At 42.4% G+C, this 15034-nt stretch overlaps 1 protein-coding gene across 1 annotated transcript in view; it reads right to left on the reverse strand.

The window, feature by feature from the left end:
* The window catches only part of LOC142968070 (collagen alpha-1(XII) chain-like), a 52431-nt gene that overhangs the window by 22349 nt on the left and 15048 nt on the right, over window positions 1-15034 (reverse strand). The window contains exons 14-33 of the mRNA XM_076107801.1: window positions 12974-13240; window positions 12547-12739; window positions 12335-12459; window positions 10976-11125; window positions 10758-10877; window positions 10458-10622; window positions 10213-10359; window positions 9422-9561; window positions 8666-8795; window positions 7845-7990; window positions 7288-7417; window positions 7010-7146; window positions 5788-5917; window positions 5537-5676; window positions 5134-5266; window positions 4887-4919; window positions 3976-4115; window positions 1644-1773; window positions 1328-1467; window positions 1094-1223 (exon numbers count right to left, since the gene is read on the reverse strand). Coding sequence (XP_075963916.1) covers window positions 1094-1223; window positions 1328-1467; window positions 1644-1773; window positions 3976-4115; window positions 4887-4919; window positions 5134-5266; window positions 5537-5676; window positions 5788-5917; window positions 7010-7146; window positions 7288-7417; window positions 7845-7990; window positions 8666-8795; window positions 9422-9561; window positions 10213-10359; window positions 10458-10622; window positions 10758-10877; window positions 10976-11125; window positions 12335-12459; window positions 12547-12739; window positions 12974-13240 — 2826 coding nt within the window. The remainder of the gene's footprint in view (window positions 1-1093; window positions 1224-1327; window positions 1468-1643; window positions 1774-3975; window positions 4116-4886; window positions 4920-5133; window positions 5267-5536; window positions 5677-5787; window positions 5918-7009; window positions 7147-7287; window positions 7418-7844; window positions 7991-8665; window positions 8796-9421; window positions 9562-10212; window positions 10360-10457; window positions 10623-10757; window positions 10878-10975; window positions 11126-12334; window positions 12460-12546; window positions 12740-12973; window positions 13241-15034) is intronic.

Here is a 15034-nt window from a genome sequence, read left to right on the forward strand (position 1 = left end):
ACACAAACCAAAACCTGATACCTATAAAGCTGATTTGAATTTTAAGACACCATTAACAGTTGCTTGTAAAGTTAGCTCAAATAGTGAGAGCTGATCCATCCTTAAATTGTAAAATAAATAGAGGCACTGCAGTTTGAATGGAGATGACGAAATTGTTCCACAGATGCGACAAAGTTACAAGGTGAGCGGTAGCAGCATGATCTGACATACTGTACATGCTGTATAACAGTTTGGTTAACATTTCTAGGAAAAAGCCACAGAACATGAAGGACCATTGCTCCAGAAGGGAAAATGGGGGTAACAGTATCAGACATGAAGCATGAACTTAGCCAAGTAAGTTGAGAGCCATAAAACATATAATGCTCTCCATTCAGTTCTAACCCTCCCCTTCTGTTTCCTTTTCCCAAATGAGAGCCAATTACTCAATACACCCCCTCCCCCACTCCCTATCCCCACCATTATCCTGACCACCACCCTTGCCTCCAACCTATAAATGGACAATATTACGGTAAAGAGAGAGGAGACATCATTATGATGCTGCCAACCCGGAGGAATTCCTTCCTACGCAATCACCCCGCAAAATGCTGACTCACTCCCAGCAGAGATTGGTGGTTTGAAATTGTGGCAGAAACAGGAAAAAAATGTGCTCTTCAATGAAGTTCAAACTAAGCTGACTGAGCTTAATACTGTCATTTTGTGTTATGTTACATTTGACATGTTAGGTGTGAATTAAGTTAGCATTAATTCACCTCTGGCATTTGGTCAGTTTGGTTAGGTTTACAACTTTAGAAAGGATTTGGATGATATGAAGCAAATAAGTTATAAATGGCTGCCTCATTAAAGGTGTATGACATAGAGTGACAACAAGCCAACAACTGAGGCCAGTAGGTTCATTCTGGATGGACATGAATGGATTCCTAAAATCCCACTGCCGTCGTGCAGTATGTCATTAAGGGCTTTTCACTTAGCCTGGGCTATTCTAAACCCTGAAAGCTGTCTTCCAAGGAGGTCGCTACTGCTTCTAAACATCCCTACATGGATCCCCATCGTAACTTGTGATCTACACCAACAATTGTCTGCATGCAGTGCTTACAGGTTTTGCCATTCTCAGATATGCGTTGTCCCTCTCCAGCGGAGTAGACCGGAACCACAGTTGCTGTGTAGACAGTGTCAGACTGCAGGTTCTTCAGCACGGTGTTGAAGGTGCTGCCTGATACCTGGACCTGGACAGAAGTAAAACAAGACATACATCAGGATGTACTCTCGCCACTAGAGAAGCCCATTCACTCGACGTGGTCCAATGCTCTAGAACTTTTTTCCAACTTACCATCTCTGCCTCTCCTCCAGCTGCAGGGACATAGAAGATCCTATACTGACGCACGTTGCCTTCAGCAGCCTCCCACAGGACATTCAGGGTGCTGGTAGTAGGGTCAGTGACCCGCAGATTCCTAACACCGCCCAAAGGCTCTGGGTGAGATAAAGGTATGATACAGTTGAACTAGCACACCCAAACAGTGCCTGTAAGCTCTAACGCTCGAAGAGAATGTCCATGAGGGCACTTTTACAACTGTATATATTTATCATGAGTTGTCACTGTTATTACTTCTATCATTTGGGAGCACCCAAAGAGGAGCACAACTCACTGGTCTTTCCAGGGCCGTTCAGCTCCTTGCTGATTCCTTTGGCATAGACCGCCACCACGGTGATGGAGTATTCAGTGTCAGGGGTCAGCTTGGGAAGCAGGAGAGTAGTTTTCTTCCCTCCAACCTGGGTCTAGTTGGGAAATAATACATTTCAACTAATCTTGGCTTAAATCTTTTAAATATATATAGTAAATATATTCTTATCACTGATGGTGTCAATGTTTGTGAACCCGAGGTGTTCATACTGCATGCAGTTGTGATGAATTTAACTACTCAAACAACAGTTTACTAGCTACGTTGTTTACAGTAAAGGCCAAAAAGGCTATTCATTGTCTTCAAAAGCATTTTCTACAATATGCATCGGTCTTGCTATAGCTTTCAACAACTTTTAGCAATTCCAGTATCCACTGAGGGAAAATATATTTGATCTGTTCATCAGATGGGATCAAGAGTTTAACAGCTCTCCATGGGTCTCTCAAAGGGATGTCAATAACCTGATGGAAAGAATTTGATTTGAAAACTAAAAGACTGTCAACATTTCAAAAGAGGGATGTTTTGAGTTTGTCCATGATTAATACAAAGCACACTGGCCAAGGTAAATCTGTACGCTGATGGCTGAAACAGTCGGATGTCTTGTCATAACAGTCATGACTGGTGATGAATTTACGACAATCCTTCTGGCTGTGTGTTTGCATGTGGATTTGAGTATGATAGTGTAACCGCCTGTGCTTTTAAGTCTGCTTTAATCGTCTGTGGGTTTCTGTAATCATTGTGCAGCTCTGTCTTTTAACCGAACTTTCTATCAGCGAATGAAAAAGAAAACAAACCGAGGAAGTTCTTGTACACAAGTACAAAATGTGTGTCAGACATTTTGGAAAACAGACTTGTTGTCCCAGACGAAACAATGCAAAACTCTGGGTTTCTTGGCTTCTTGGCTGATGCTCGCTTTTTAGCTTCCAGTTTTCCATCAACCTGTCAGTGTGATATCACCCAAGCAATCAGCACAACTTCATTTCATCAAGCACTAAAGAGGAAAACATTCCACCTTGTGTTAAAAGGGAAAGTTTTGGTCAGCTGCAACACCAGCTGAGCTGAAGCTGAATTTTGCAAAAGCTTCTGACTTCTGAAAATATGCGTAAACCTTTAGTTGCCCTCTCCAGTATGACAAATGCTGGCTGTCATCTGGACCTTATTAAAAGAGAGGAAATTGCAGTGGACCAATTGCAAGATTTGTGAGCGAAGCAACTTTGTGCAGCACTTAAAACACAGTGTACTCTAAAATATTTGACACAGTACTCTCTCATTACACAAACATACACTGACCTGACGAGACAAGAACATTCCATTTTCCAAGTACACACACACACACACACACGTACACATTTGCAGATAGCCAAATAGCACACACTGCATGTGAACCATCAAAGTTTGATATCGAAAATATTTTCTCATTGTCTCCCCATAGAGCTATAAAATGATCAGCCCTCAAAATGCGACATGAGAACTTTCAATGACTTCAAAATTTGTTTCTCTCTTAAGTAACTTCTCACAACCCATAAATGCTAAATAGTGAGGATGAAATGTTTTCAACAAAGTTGTTTGGACAATCTAGCGTTGATTTAAGGGGTTGTCTCGCAGCTTATCAGTTGTGCCTATCAGTCTGTAGTCTTGTTTAAGGGTGTGTGCATAAGCACCGTTTAGCATGCTTGTGGAAACGATGAGAAATGTCTGACAGCAAATTAAAACCAAATATTCAACCGTCATCCAAAAATGCTTTTGCACATTCAGCAAAGTAGCCAAAAAATGCAGGACCAGTGGGAGACAGTCTGTGGTGTCCGAAAATATTGAGGAACAACTAGGAAGGGTTTCGTCCACATTAATGCCGTCATATCCAAACAACCGATTAAGAGATTTGACTTAAGATAAACTGAAATAATGTAATACCAGTGGCAGCACCTATATTTCCTGGAGGCAAATGAGCCCTGGAAGAAGAAACAGATCCAGGGATTGAGTTAAAGCTCAAGGGGCCATGAACGGCAGTTTGCCTGGCTAAGTAACGCTCGACTGAAATCCAGTGAAGAGGGCAAGAAGATTAAGGAGTAAGTATAATATTTTAATGACCAGTACTGCTGCTACTGCTGTTTTTCCTTTCAGACTATTCAGATGAAATTATAACTTGTGTTTTTTCTTTGCCATTAAACTACCAGAGAATCTCTCTTGTTTGAGAAACTGCAATAAAAGCACCTTGCAAATGAATACTATATGTCTTGTGTACATTTTTGAAAACACGATAGCGACACAAAGCAGTGAGTTGTTCTGTTGGGTGACTTACAGTCTGGCTCTTGCCTCCAGCTGTGGGGACGTAAGTGATCCTGTAGTTCTGGACTCGGCCTGGAGCCGGATTCCACCTGGCGTTCAAAGTGGTGGTGGTTTCGTTGAACACAACCAAGTTGGTGGGAGGTCCATTAGGTACTGGAAAACGCGCACACATTTCACAATTACAACCATGACAATATGTTTATCCGTCATGTGGTACGAGCATTTTTTTCCATGGGATACCTTAAATATATCTTTAAAGACACAGTCCTTGATATTTTGGTCAGCTCATGTTAAAATGTCAACTTTGTCTCGAATGTCTTCAAAAACAAATGAATTTACTTCACTTTCTTTAGTTCATGGTAAAACAAAGCAGGTTTACCACTGTTTTGTATCAAGGATTGCAGCTTTAAAGAAGAAAAGACAATCCTCCTCTGGGATGTTGTCTTTTCTGAGGCAGGGATGGGTTCTTCAATGGATTGATGGAAAGATGATAATGGATGGACTGATAAATGCATGGATGAATGCGATGGATAGATGGATGGATGAACAGATGATGGATGATGGAATGCGCTTCAAAAACAAGGATTCAAATCCCTGTTTTGCAGGGCATGCATATTTGAAATCCCTCTACAGCCATTTCATTTGTCATTTGACTGAGTAAGAACAGATTCAGGAACAGCCATGGGATGAATGGTATGGGCAATGAGACAAACACAGACAAGGACAGACAAACGTAATAAAATCGGCCGTGGTAGGTGCATCACAGCACCACTGGAGCGATGGATGGGTTAAGGGCCTTGATGATGATGATGTAATGATGGTTGTTCAATGAACAATAATGCTGATGACTGGTTCAAATAATAAAACATGCTTTCACAACTTGAAAGAAAAAACATCCTCTTGCTTTACCACAAATATACTTACGTCTTTTACCATCACTTGTGGACCCTAGACGCACTAGAGGCAGAAATAGAAAGGTATAATGGGCATACCCTTCGCTCAACATTTCACTCAGCATATTTCCAATGGGTACAAATTTGAAAGTTTAATAATTGGTCTAGCCTTAAATCAAAGATCTGACAGAGATTCTGTCAAGCAACTGAAGCAAAACAGTGTTATCTTAGGTGATTGTTCAGTCGTCATCGCAGAGCTGCAGGAGTGTGAGTCTTACATGTCCTCTCAGTGCCCAGCAGATCCTCGCTCTCTGATTCATCCGGATAGATTGCGGTGACAGACACATCATAGGGCGTGTCTGGCTCCAAGTTCTCCAGAACGTGGGTGAGCTGATTGCTGTTCAGAATGTCCTGAGGAGCAAAACACAATCACAGGGTGAAGGAAGGCGCTTGCCTGAAATTTTAGCCAAAACAAACCACAGATGAGCAACACAAGATCCATGCTGGAGTGCTTATAATTGGATTGGTGCAAAAGTCTGTTTTCAAGATGTTCCACATGCCTCCATTGGAGTCATTTTTCAAAATATCGCCAATGCACCTTCTCTGAGCCTCCTCAAGAAATACCTGCATGAATTATTAGATCAGAAATGTGAACATCATTGACAACTTTTTTTCTCTTACATATTGGAAGTTGGATTCTCCCGTCTTTGTCCAGCCAATGCGGTAGAGGGCCACGTCAGGGGCTCCGTGCTCCCAGGTGGCTCTGAAGCTGGTCTGTGTAACTTCTGAGAGTTGCAGGTTCTTTGGTGCAGGAACCACATCTGCAGAATAGAGGGAGAGGTGTTAAGTGTGATCTCTACATCAATGAAAGGCAGGCAAACGGGACAGTGCCATTATCCACAATGTCATAATAATGATGATTTAATTCTTACCAGTGATTGCATCTCCCAACATTGGCTGACCAGGTCCCTCATCATAGATCGGAGTGACAGCCAGGCCATACTCAGTCTGTGAGATCAGGTTGTCCAATTGTACGGTGGTCAAACTTCCATCCACTTCCAGCTGTAGAACAATCAAACACGCTTGTTAAATATTGCTACACAAACTCAACAAGGCTAATACATGTATGTCGATGTTTGAAAGCTCATAGCACTTCAGATGTTTTTCTCTTCAGCCACATTTTGCCAAGTCTTGCGAAATCTTAATTCCGTTCACAGCATGAGTGTCCAGGAACACTGGCGACAGCTGGAATGCACTCCTTATAAGTAATAATAGACTAGTAGGAAATTTGAAGGTATAAAACTTTGCTTGTTTACGGAGAAAAAAACAGGAACAAACAAAAGACACAAAGCAAACAAACATCACAAAATAACTGCAAATAAAACCACCTGGAATATTTATAGGAAACACCACGCTGATTTCACTGCTCTTGATCCCATTAAGTTTTATTTGCTGGAATTGTACTTAATATATTCACTCTGAACACCCATTAACTTGAACAGTTGCTGTTCTTTTGCTGAGTTTAAAGTCCAAACAGACACAGTATTTGCCTCTGTGAACCATTAAACCATTGCAAAATGATTCACCTGGAGGGAATATGTCCTGCGGTCTGTGTTGTGAGTAGCATTCATTTGTTGGGCTCTATCACATAATCCATCAGGACAAACATGACATTGTGCTACTTTCTGGGAAGTAGGCTCTTCCTCCCCACGCACTGCATCGCACCTTCCTCCCATGAGTCACTTTCACATGTGTGTTTTCATCAGAAGAGGTTTGAGGATCACCTCCATCTGATTTATGGCTAAGGAAGTAGCAAAAATGCCGACCACAGTTTTCTGCTGCAGCCCAAGAACTCCTAAAAGGGGATATGCAACCATAAAGTAGCTGTCCAATCCACCCTTTATCCCCCACAAAACAATTTTCTGATAGTTTCATAATGTTTTCATTGGACTCAAAAACATTCCCTCAGGTCCATCCAACCAGCTGCAGTCTGCATTATGTGGTCTCAGCCAATATATGAAGGATTCATAAATAAATAAATATCAATAAACAGACCTAATGGCTCAAACAGACAACAGGCAGCAGAAGTCCTTTTGTGGAAAACAGGGTTTCAGTGGGAAAAGAGGAGCTAAAAAGGATTGGAACCAAACTCACTTCTTTTGCATCTCCATCTTCAGGCTTGTAGGTGATGAGGTACTTGCGAACAAGACCAGGAGCAGCATCCCAAATCAGCCACATGGTACTGTGGGTGACGTCGCGAACGATCAGTTTGCCCGCAGGTGGCAGGGGCACTGAGCAGGGGGCAGAAGGTCAGTGTTAGTTTTAGGATTATAGTTAACCATTCATAAAGACAAGGCTGAGGGGCTCTGCTTCATGAAATACTGTAATGGTCTACATTAATGATGTCAAGTCGTGGTTAAGTGACAACATACGTGTGACTCCCTGCTTGGTCAGTGGTTCACTAGCTGACTCTCCATGCAGGGCGAATAGGGAGAGGGAGTAGGCTGTGTTGGGGAGTAACTCCACCAGCTGGACTTCAGTTGTATCCCCTCCCACTCTGATCTGCAACGTGACATAGATTGAGACATTTGGATGAGAACAGTGGGAGAATTTCATCTGCCGATTCCGGGTTTTGGCCCACCGAGGTTCGACACCTCATGAGCAAATGATGATGTTCCCTTTGGCAGAGCTCATGGTTCACCCACCCCTTTGAGACTAACAATGTTGGAGGTGGTGGAGCGGTCACTGGTGGCTTTGTAAAGTGCTATTTCAGTGTGTGACATCTGGATTTTGTCAAGAACTGCTTACAGTGTTTGGTCACCCCTCGTGTTTAGCAATGCATGTTATTGTGTGTTTTCTTGCATATGAATGCACGTGCGATTGTGTCCACCCATGAACATTTTTTCCATGTCGTAATCTGTCATATCCCCAGCTGATTGGCCGTATGCCCTTTCGTTCAGTCACACTGTGTTCTCAAGTGTTCTCTTACCTCCTGCTCCAGGGTGGGCTGCGTGGCATTGATGGCGCTGTAGAGCAGCATGTAGCCAGTGGCACTGACTGCCTGCTCCCATCTCACCCGCATGGTGGTAGTATGCTCCTCATAAATGTCCATGCTTCTCACAGCACCCAGGGGCACTAGATAACCAGGCAATGACGTTAAAGGCAACACTTATTGGCACAGTGAAACTGAGGTTATAACAATTGCGTCTGCCATCAGTAAAACAGAAATTAACAACATCTTAAAAGACCCAACGAAATAAGTCAAAATTTAACTTGAACCCTGTGCCATCACAGAAATTGGTTTTTAATTTGCATCTAATTAAGAGTTACAATTGCTATCTTTTAGCAGCCATGTATGGTTTAATAAACAAAAACAACAACAAGAACAACAAAAAATATATATACTATCTTTGAACGTTTATTAATGGGGACCACACAGGAATTAGTCTCTGAGAGCGTGCAATTGCTGTTATGCAACTGAGCCAGAGAGATTCACGGATGGAGACTGACTCAAAGGGAAACTTCTGTTCGTAGGAGTAAAGGCTGGAGGTTCATGAGTGCTCAAGAGCCTGCTGGAATTTTAACAGTTGTTCTTTGACAACCCCACTTACTGGGTTTCCTTAAGTGGGAGATAGTCACATCTACGACTAATGATCAAAGACCAGTCAGACAATTATTGTAAGTTTAGGTCAAGTAGTTTACATTCCCACGGACAGCTTTCACCATATAAGGATTTTTACAAGTGGTTCTCTTTAAATCAATTGATGCAGGCCTTGTTGTAAACCAAAAAGCCAGAAAGAGAAGACATACGTGTGGTCTCAGTTCCTTTGAGAGGCTCGCTGCTGTCCTCTCCCGCCACCGAGTAGACGTTGATCATGTACTGTGTCAGAGGGTTGAGGCTCTGAAGAACCACCGTGGTCTCAGTGCCATCCACAAACACCTAATACAGATGGAATAGTTAGAAGATAGCAGCTAAAGGAGTAGAGATCTGCTTTTTTACTGCATTGACTTGCAAGTATTTCATAAAGCTATGCAATAAAAAACAGAAATCCATCTGACAAGTTATTACTGCACTTAAACTCAGCATGGGCTTCAATTTCAGATCCCTAAACAACAATGAAACCTCATCACTATGTTCACTTTTTAGCATAACCATGGGAGCTGGACAAAAATCTCCTACATATAATTAGATTCAGACACCCAAAAGTGCATCTTTGTGGAACCAAGACCCTGCTGGCCAATAGAGCTATCACTCATGAAATCATTATTTGCTTTCTAATCCTCTAAACTGCGAGCTGTGTGTTTTGTTTCCTCGCCCTGTGTGGTGATGTAATTAGACACCTAAACAGTGAGAGGCCAACACAAACAGGAGGCTGGAAATAGAAGTTTGAGTGGAGTTTCCCATTAGTCTAAAAAAAACAGTGGGTCAGGACACATTAAAGTCCACATCCCCAGAAAACACCCACACAGGGAGATGTACTACACATTTTTTGTTAGAATTAGTCAAAGCTGAGATGTATGTTTTAGTGTTGCTGTGCATTGTTTTACTGTATGGAGCAGGTATACCTGTTGTGGGCGTCCAGACAAAGTCATGTACTCCACACGGTACTTCTCCACAGGGCCATCAGGGGCCACCCAGGTGGCTCTGAAGGAGTGGTGAGTCACCTCTGATGTCACCAGGTCAGTTGGAGCATCGGGTGCACCTCCTATTCAGGTGTAAGCATAACAAGACAGAAACTGCTAAATGGGCCATCCCAGTGAACATAATAGCATTAAGGAGCGGAGGACAAACTAAATGTGGCAACAGATAAAAGCATTTTAGTAACAAGTCCTAACAGAACCTTATAAACACCACAGTACTTATTGAGACTATAAAGCCACATCCTCTCCCAGGAGTTCCCCTGGCCTACAGTATCAAATAGCAGCTCTTTAATTTGATTAAGGAGCAGACATTTTCCTATTCTAGGGAGGCAGAGAGAATATCAGGGGAAGAAGACAATAATAGATCTGCAATCATTTCCAAGAGCTTGGCTGGTTCTTTGGCTCTAATAATGATAATAATAATAATAATAATAATACTACATCAGATTAATGTAGTGCTTTTCAAAGTTCTCAAAGATCCTCAAAGTGCTGCTTTCCATGGTGGGCCAGACATGTAACTGTCGGTCTGTGATGCTATACACTGTATATATATATTTATAAATGTCTGGGAATGGAGCAGTTGGCTTATATGTGGTTGTTATTATTTTTTGCAAAGTAGAAGGTGTCTGTCCTTGCAATCAGGTTACTGTTCCTCAGTGTTTCCTTTACTTTGATCAGTCCAGCGGGCACATACTTTGCTGTAAACTCATACATACCTGGTCCCTTGACACTGTTACAGAGGTTGTCAGTAAGGCTGTCAACAATTTCCAGCAGGAAGGAGAAGTCAGCCACGTTGTACATATGAATACTATCCGGATCAGAGGCGATAGACCTCAACTCATTCTCATCAGCATTCTTCACACCTAAAGAGCAACAATGACGACAGTAGTTATAAGCACTGTGATAAGTACAAAAGCTGTAGGCTACTTCATACGAACAGAAATGATTCATTTTCACTTACCGATGGCGTAGAGCTCAATGTTCTGATCGCGCAAGTTCTGAGCGTTGATGTTGACGGCGTCCTGGGATTTGCCATCAGTGATCAACACACCGATCTTTCTGGCTTTGGGTCGCATCCCAACGTTGTCTTTGAAATTGTTCTGGAGGAGGTAGTTCAAAGCCATACCTGCAATGACGACATCAATGTTCATTTTTCATCCTGATAGTCACACAATACAAAATTCACTACAGCGCTTTTAGAAGTGGAAGGGACTCCGGTCCCACTGGAAACACATTAAATATATACTGTAGATAAAAGTACCAGTCATGGTGTTTCCTCCTTTGTAGGGCAGGTTAGCCACAGCATCCAGGAGAGAGTCCCGGGTTCGATGAGCATCCAAGTGCCATTCAGTCTTTGGGTCTCCACTGTACTGAGCAAGACCTAAAGACACCATTAAAAAAAAGAGTTACACCAATGCCAAGAGACTTTTTGTTTTATGACTAATAACCAGTTGACTATAACTGTCTGGTTAGACCCACCAATTTGGACCCTTTCAGGGCCAATGTCAAAGACTCCCACCATACGGGCGATGAAGGCACGAATGGTCTTGAAGTTGAGACGTCCAATACTCCAGGAGCCATCCACCAGCAGCACAATGTCAGCTTGTGCGGCGGTCTTACAAGTCACTTCTGAGAGGGCAAAATGTCAGGGCCTTAATTTGACAAAGATGAAGGTTTGATATGACATATATAAAACAGAAGTCCATGTCCAACTTTCATGTACACACAATAGTGTGTGGTGAATTGTAATGAAAGAGGTAATTAGATATGTGTGAGAGGTAAAGGAAAAAAGAAGAGAAGAGATCATTTTTGGCATTGAACAGAACTAATTAACATCAAAACATTCCCCAAGGTGCAGACAAACAATATATTTACAAGCATGTAGTAAAACATTTCCTCTTTTCTGAGGATTTTTATCAGACAGCTTTTATTTTCCAGGTGTTGTAATTATTATCTTCTTGTCTTGTGGCATGTCGAGGCAGTATTTCTCTCAGGTTGTTCTTTTTGGATCCATGAGTTAGTCCCAGGGGCACCCGTAATGGCCTGTGACATATCAAAGGCCTCCGTTGGAGAGGGAATTCTGTGCCCTCCAGAGCACCAAGGTGAGATTCAGATTTTCCAAACACCTGTGTGATGACAAGGAAGGCATCCGATCCACTGTACCTAAAAGAGGGCTGCAGATGTGCTTTGAAGATATGCAGACGTCGCACTAACTGCCACTGTCTGCAACTGAAAACAGGTTACATGTTTGATTTACAGATTGCTGCTGAGCGGTCAAGCTGACCTTTCTAGTTCCTTCCAGCAAACACAACATTTTTTCCTCCCTCTCACGCTTACTGCCTGCCGGGCTCTGGCTCACGAGGCAGTAAAACCATTTTATAACTGCAAACAGATTCTGTGCGTATGGCTCGAAGCTACACTGGCCTGAACTTGGACTGGAAATAAGAAGCGGAAGCCCAAAGTGTCACAAAGAAGAAAGCGAGAAAAGGGCAGACAGATGGAATAGTCATTACAGCTGTTATTTTGCGAAACAATTAGCTTCGAGGAAAGGCATTTAGGTTAAACTCTTCAGCTTTTATGGGCCGTGAGTTTGGAGAGTATTTTCCTCAGCAAAATTTACTATGTGATGCAGTCTCCAATGTTTGACTGTTGCTGCCCATAGACATAATATACTGGAGACGCTGCCTTATAGGCGATGACAGGAGTAACAGAATGACTAAAACCATGTTGCTCTACTTAGCTTTAGCATGAAACATGGTTCGTCTGGCAGTCCTTTGCTGATATATACCACATGTTTACAATATGTGGGTTGCACAGTAGAATATTAGATAACTTTACCTGTTGGCCCATAAGGAGGAGGCTCAGATGTTTCGAAGAGAGTGGTTTTCTCCTCTCCAGCCAATGGCATACTCTCTCCCCCCTCAAACATACTAAACACATTCACTGTGTATTTGGTACCAGCTCTGTAGGCCAAAACAAAAAAAGACGATTTTCAGATATTTTTTAAAGGTCACATGACAATGAGATTGAAGATGAGAGTTCAGCCACACCTCAGCTCCTCTAGGACCACAGTGTTGTCATAAGGACCAACCACAAGTTGTCCCAGGTCAATGTCTTCGCCTGAAGGGTGGAAAGTGACTTTGTAGCCCTTAACATCGCCAGGAGCATGGTCCCAGGTCACACGGAAACTGGTCTTGGCAGGCTCTGAAGTCTGAAGGTTCCTAGGTCCTTTATAAGGTGACACTAGGGAGAGAAGAAAAATGCACAGATTGATGAAACTGCGTGATGAAATATTAAAAACTAATTCTTTAAAGTACTTTGTAATGAGGAGGAAGAACAAATTCTGCACTATTGCCTTAGTATGAGATGATTATGATTGTGATAAGGACGTAGTTAAGCACATGTGGGTAAACTTTTCCTAAACTTGGCAACAGAAGTAGCACCATTTGTGGTTTAGAGAACGATAAACCAACGTACGTGTTGTTCCTTCCCCTTGCCTTGCTTTGCCTTCTCCAGAACGGTAGACTGGTACAACAGTGATCTCGTAGGTGGTGAGGGGAGTAAGGCGTCTCAGCACCGTAAAGTTGGTGCCACCGGGAACCTTGGCTGCTAGCTGGCGCCCTCCTGACTTTGGTTTGTAGGTAACGCGGTAGTTGAGTACATTTCCAGGTGCTGGTTGCCATGTCACCTTCATGCTCTTCTCCGTCTCCTCAGAGACAACAATCGGTCTGCCAGCCGCCGAAACTGCAAGGAAGGAAAAAGAGGAACGAAGGTTAAAAGAGGAGAAATGATGAATGGATGGTATGATGGGAAAATGTATACTTTGGGCCTTGTTCAGGTGGGAATCTGTGCTAAATGTGTGCTTAACCACGTATTTTTCCAGTATACCTTTGGAAATACAAGCAGCATGGCTTTCCTACTGGGAGTAAACTAAACAGTAACACGCTTGACTACCTCGCAGTCTTTCATCTGAATATCTGCTCAGTTTCCACATGCGTGTGGACACAAACCTACCCAAACATTTCTGATTTTTAGAGATACACATTAAACAGGCACGAAATTTACATGATTGATCATGTTTAGTTGGAAGGTTGGGGAGCCAGACTTAGATGTCTTGTCAATTTGAGCAAAGCCAGTGCTCGAAGTGGGTCGGTACTCACCAGTAGACAGTACTGGCACTTCTACATTTTGCTCTTTGGCGTACCGTGACTTTTTCTTGGGCACCAAAACTTCTCACAAGGTGCCAGTACTCCTTTCTGCCCTATACGCATCAGGTTCTCTGACATGTTGCAAACGACACATTGCCAGCGGATATGTGCTGCGAAATTTAGAATGTGTCTTTTTATCCTGCTGCATAATATGTTCGAGCATCCTCACTGGGACACTGCTCCTAAAAACTGAATGAGTAGCTCACACCCTTTCTGGCTGACTGATGTTGATTCCAGGCTATAGCTATCCTATAATATATTATAGAGCAATACTTTAGGTTACAAGCACAGGGAAGCACATTAAGTATTAACACTATGGCTATATATTTAAACACCACCATAACACTATAAAGTTTAAGTTGGAATTGTATTGGAGTATTATAGGCTTACTATGAAGATGCATAGACCAAGTAAACTAATATAATAGTGACATCGCAATTGATTATGATTGACAGAGTATAACATAATAATAAATAAGTGACAATCATAACAAACTAAATAAATAGGAATAAGTAGTGAGAGATTTCTGATGCCGGCCGATGCACACACCAACATGTGAATAAGGGGAGTGCTGGCATTTTTTTTTTCCCACTTCAAGCGCTGAGCAAAGCCATGGTTCTCAGTTTTCCATTGTGCTCCACAGAGTGTTTCTTATTTTCAAAGCAGGAAGGGCAAGTGTGAATTGTCAGAAGCATCAAAATGAGCTGGGGAAAATATTCAGAATGCTCTACTTCAGAGGGAAGGGACTTTTATGAACGGAAAAAAAGCAGCGCTTCCAAGTTTGTCTTGTTTGAATCAGGACAAAGAGACCTGTGATTTGTGTAGAGCACGAGAAAAGAGAGCAAGAGATAGCGGGTGTAAAGCGAACAGAAAAATGAGCAAAGTGAACATTTCAGTTTCCAAAGCTGCCTCGTGGTTGTGTTCGGCGTGTATGCCACATTTATGGCTTGCCAGAATCAATAAACAGTAATGATGGTTGGAAATATTTTTCCTAGAGCACATTCCATTTTGCTAACTGGTGGACCAATTCCCTCCCAACTGGTGCGATTTTCCGCTCAATGTGCTTTTCTCATCCAAGCATGAGTGTAGTCTAACAAGGGAGAGGCCAGGGTCTATATATCCTGCATCTGCCATGAAAACCGGCCACAGGTGTGCTGGACATTACGTCACCTCTGAACATACATATAACACACACACACAGTCATAAAGATGTGCACTCGAAGACTCCATATTCTTAATGGCTCACGTGAACGCCAACAGCTTTGACGTTGTCTCGTAACAGAATGAGTAGAACAGTAATTGGCACTTGACAGATAAAATTGAGCTTACA

This window comes from Anarhichas minor, unplaced genomic scaffold (genome assembly GCF_050575085.1).
Source record: "Anarhichas minor isolate MPS153535 unplaced genomic scaffold, ASM5057508v1 ptg000040l, whole genome shotgun sequence".
NCBI lineage: Eukaryota > Metazoa > Chordata > Actinopteri > Perciformes > Anarhichadidae > Anarhichas > Anarhichas minor.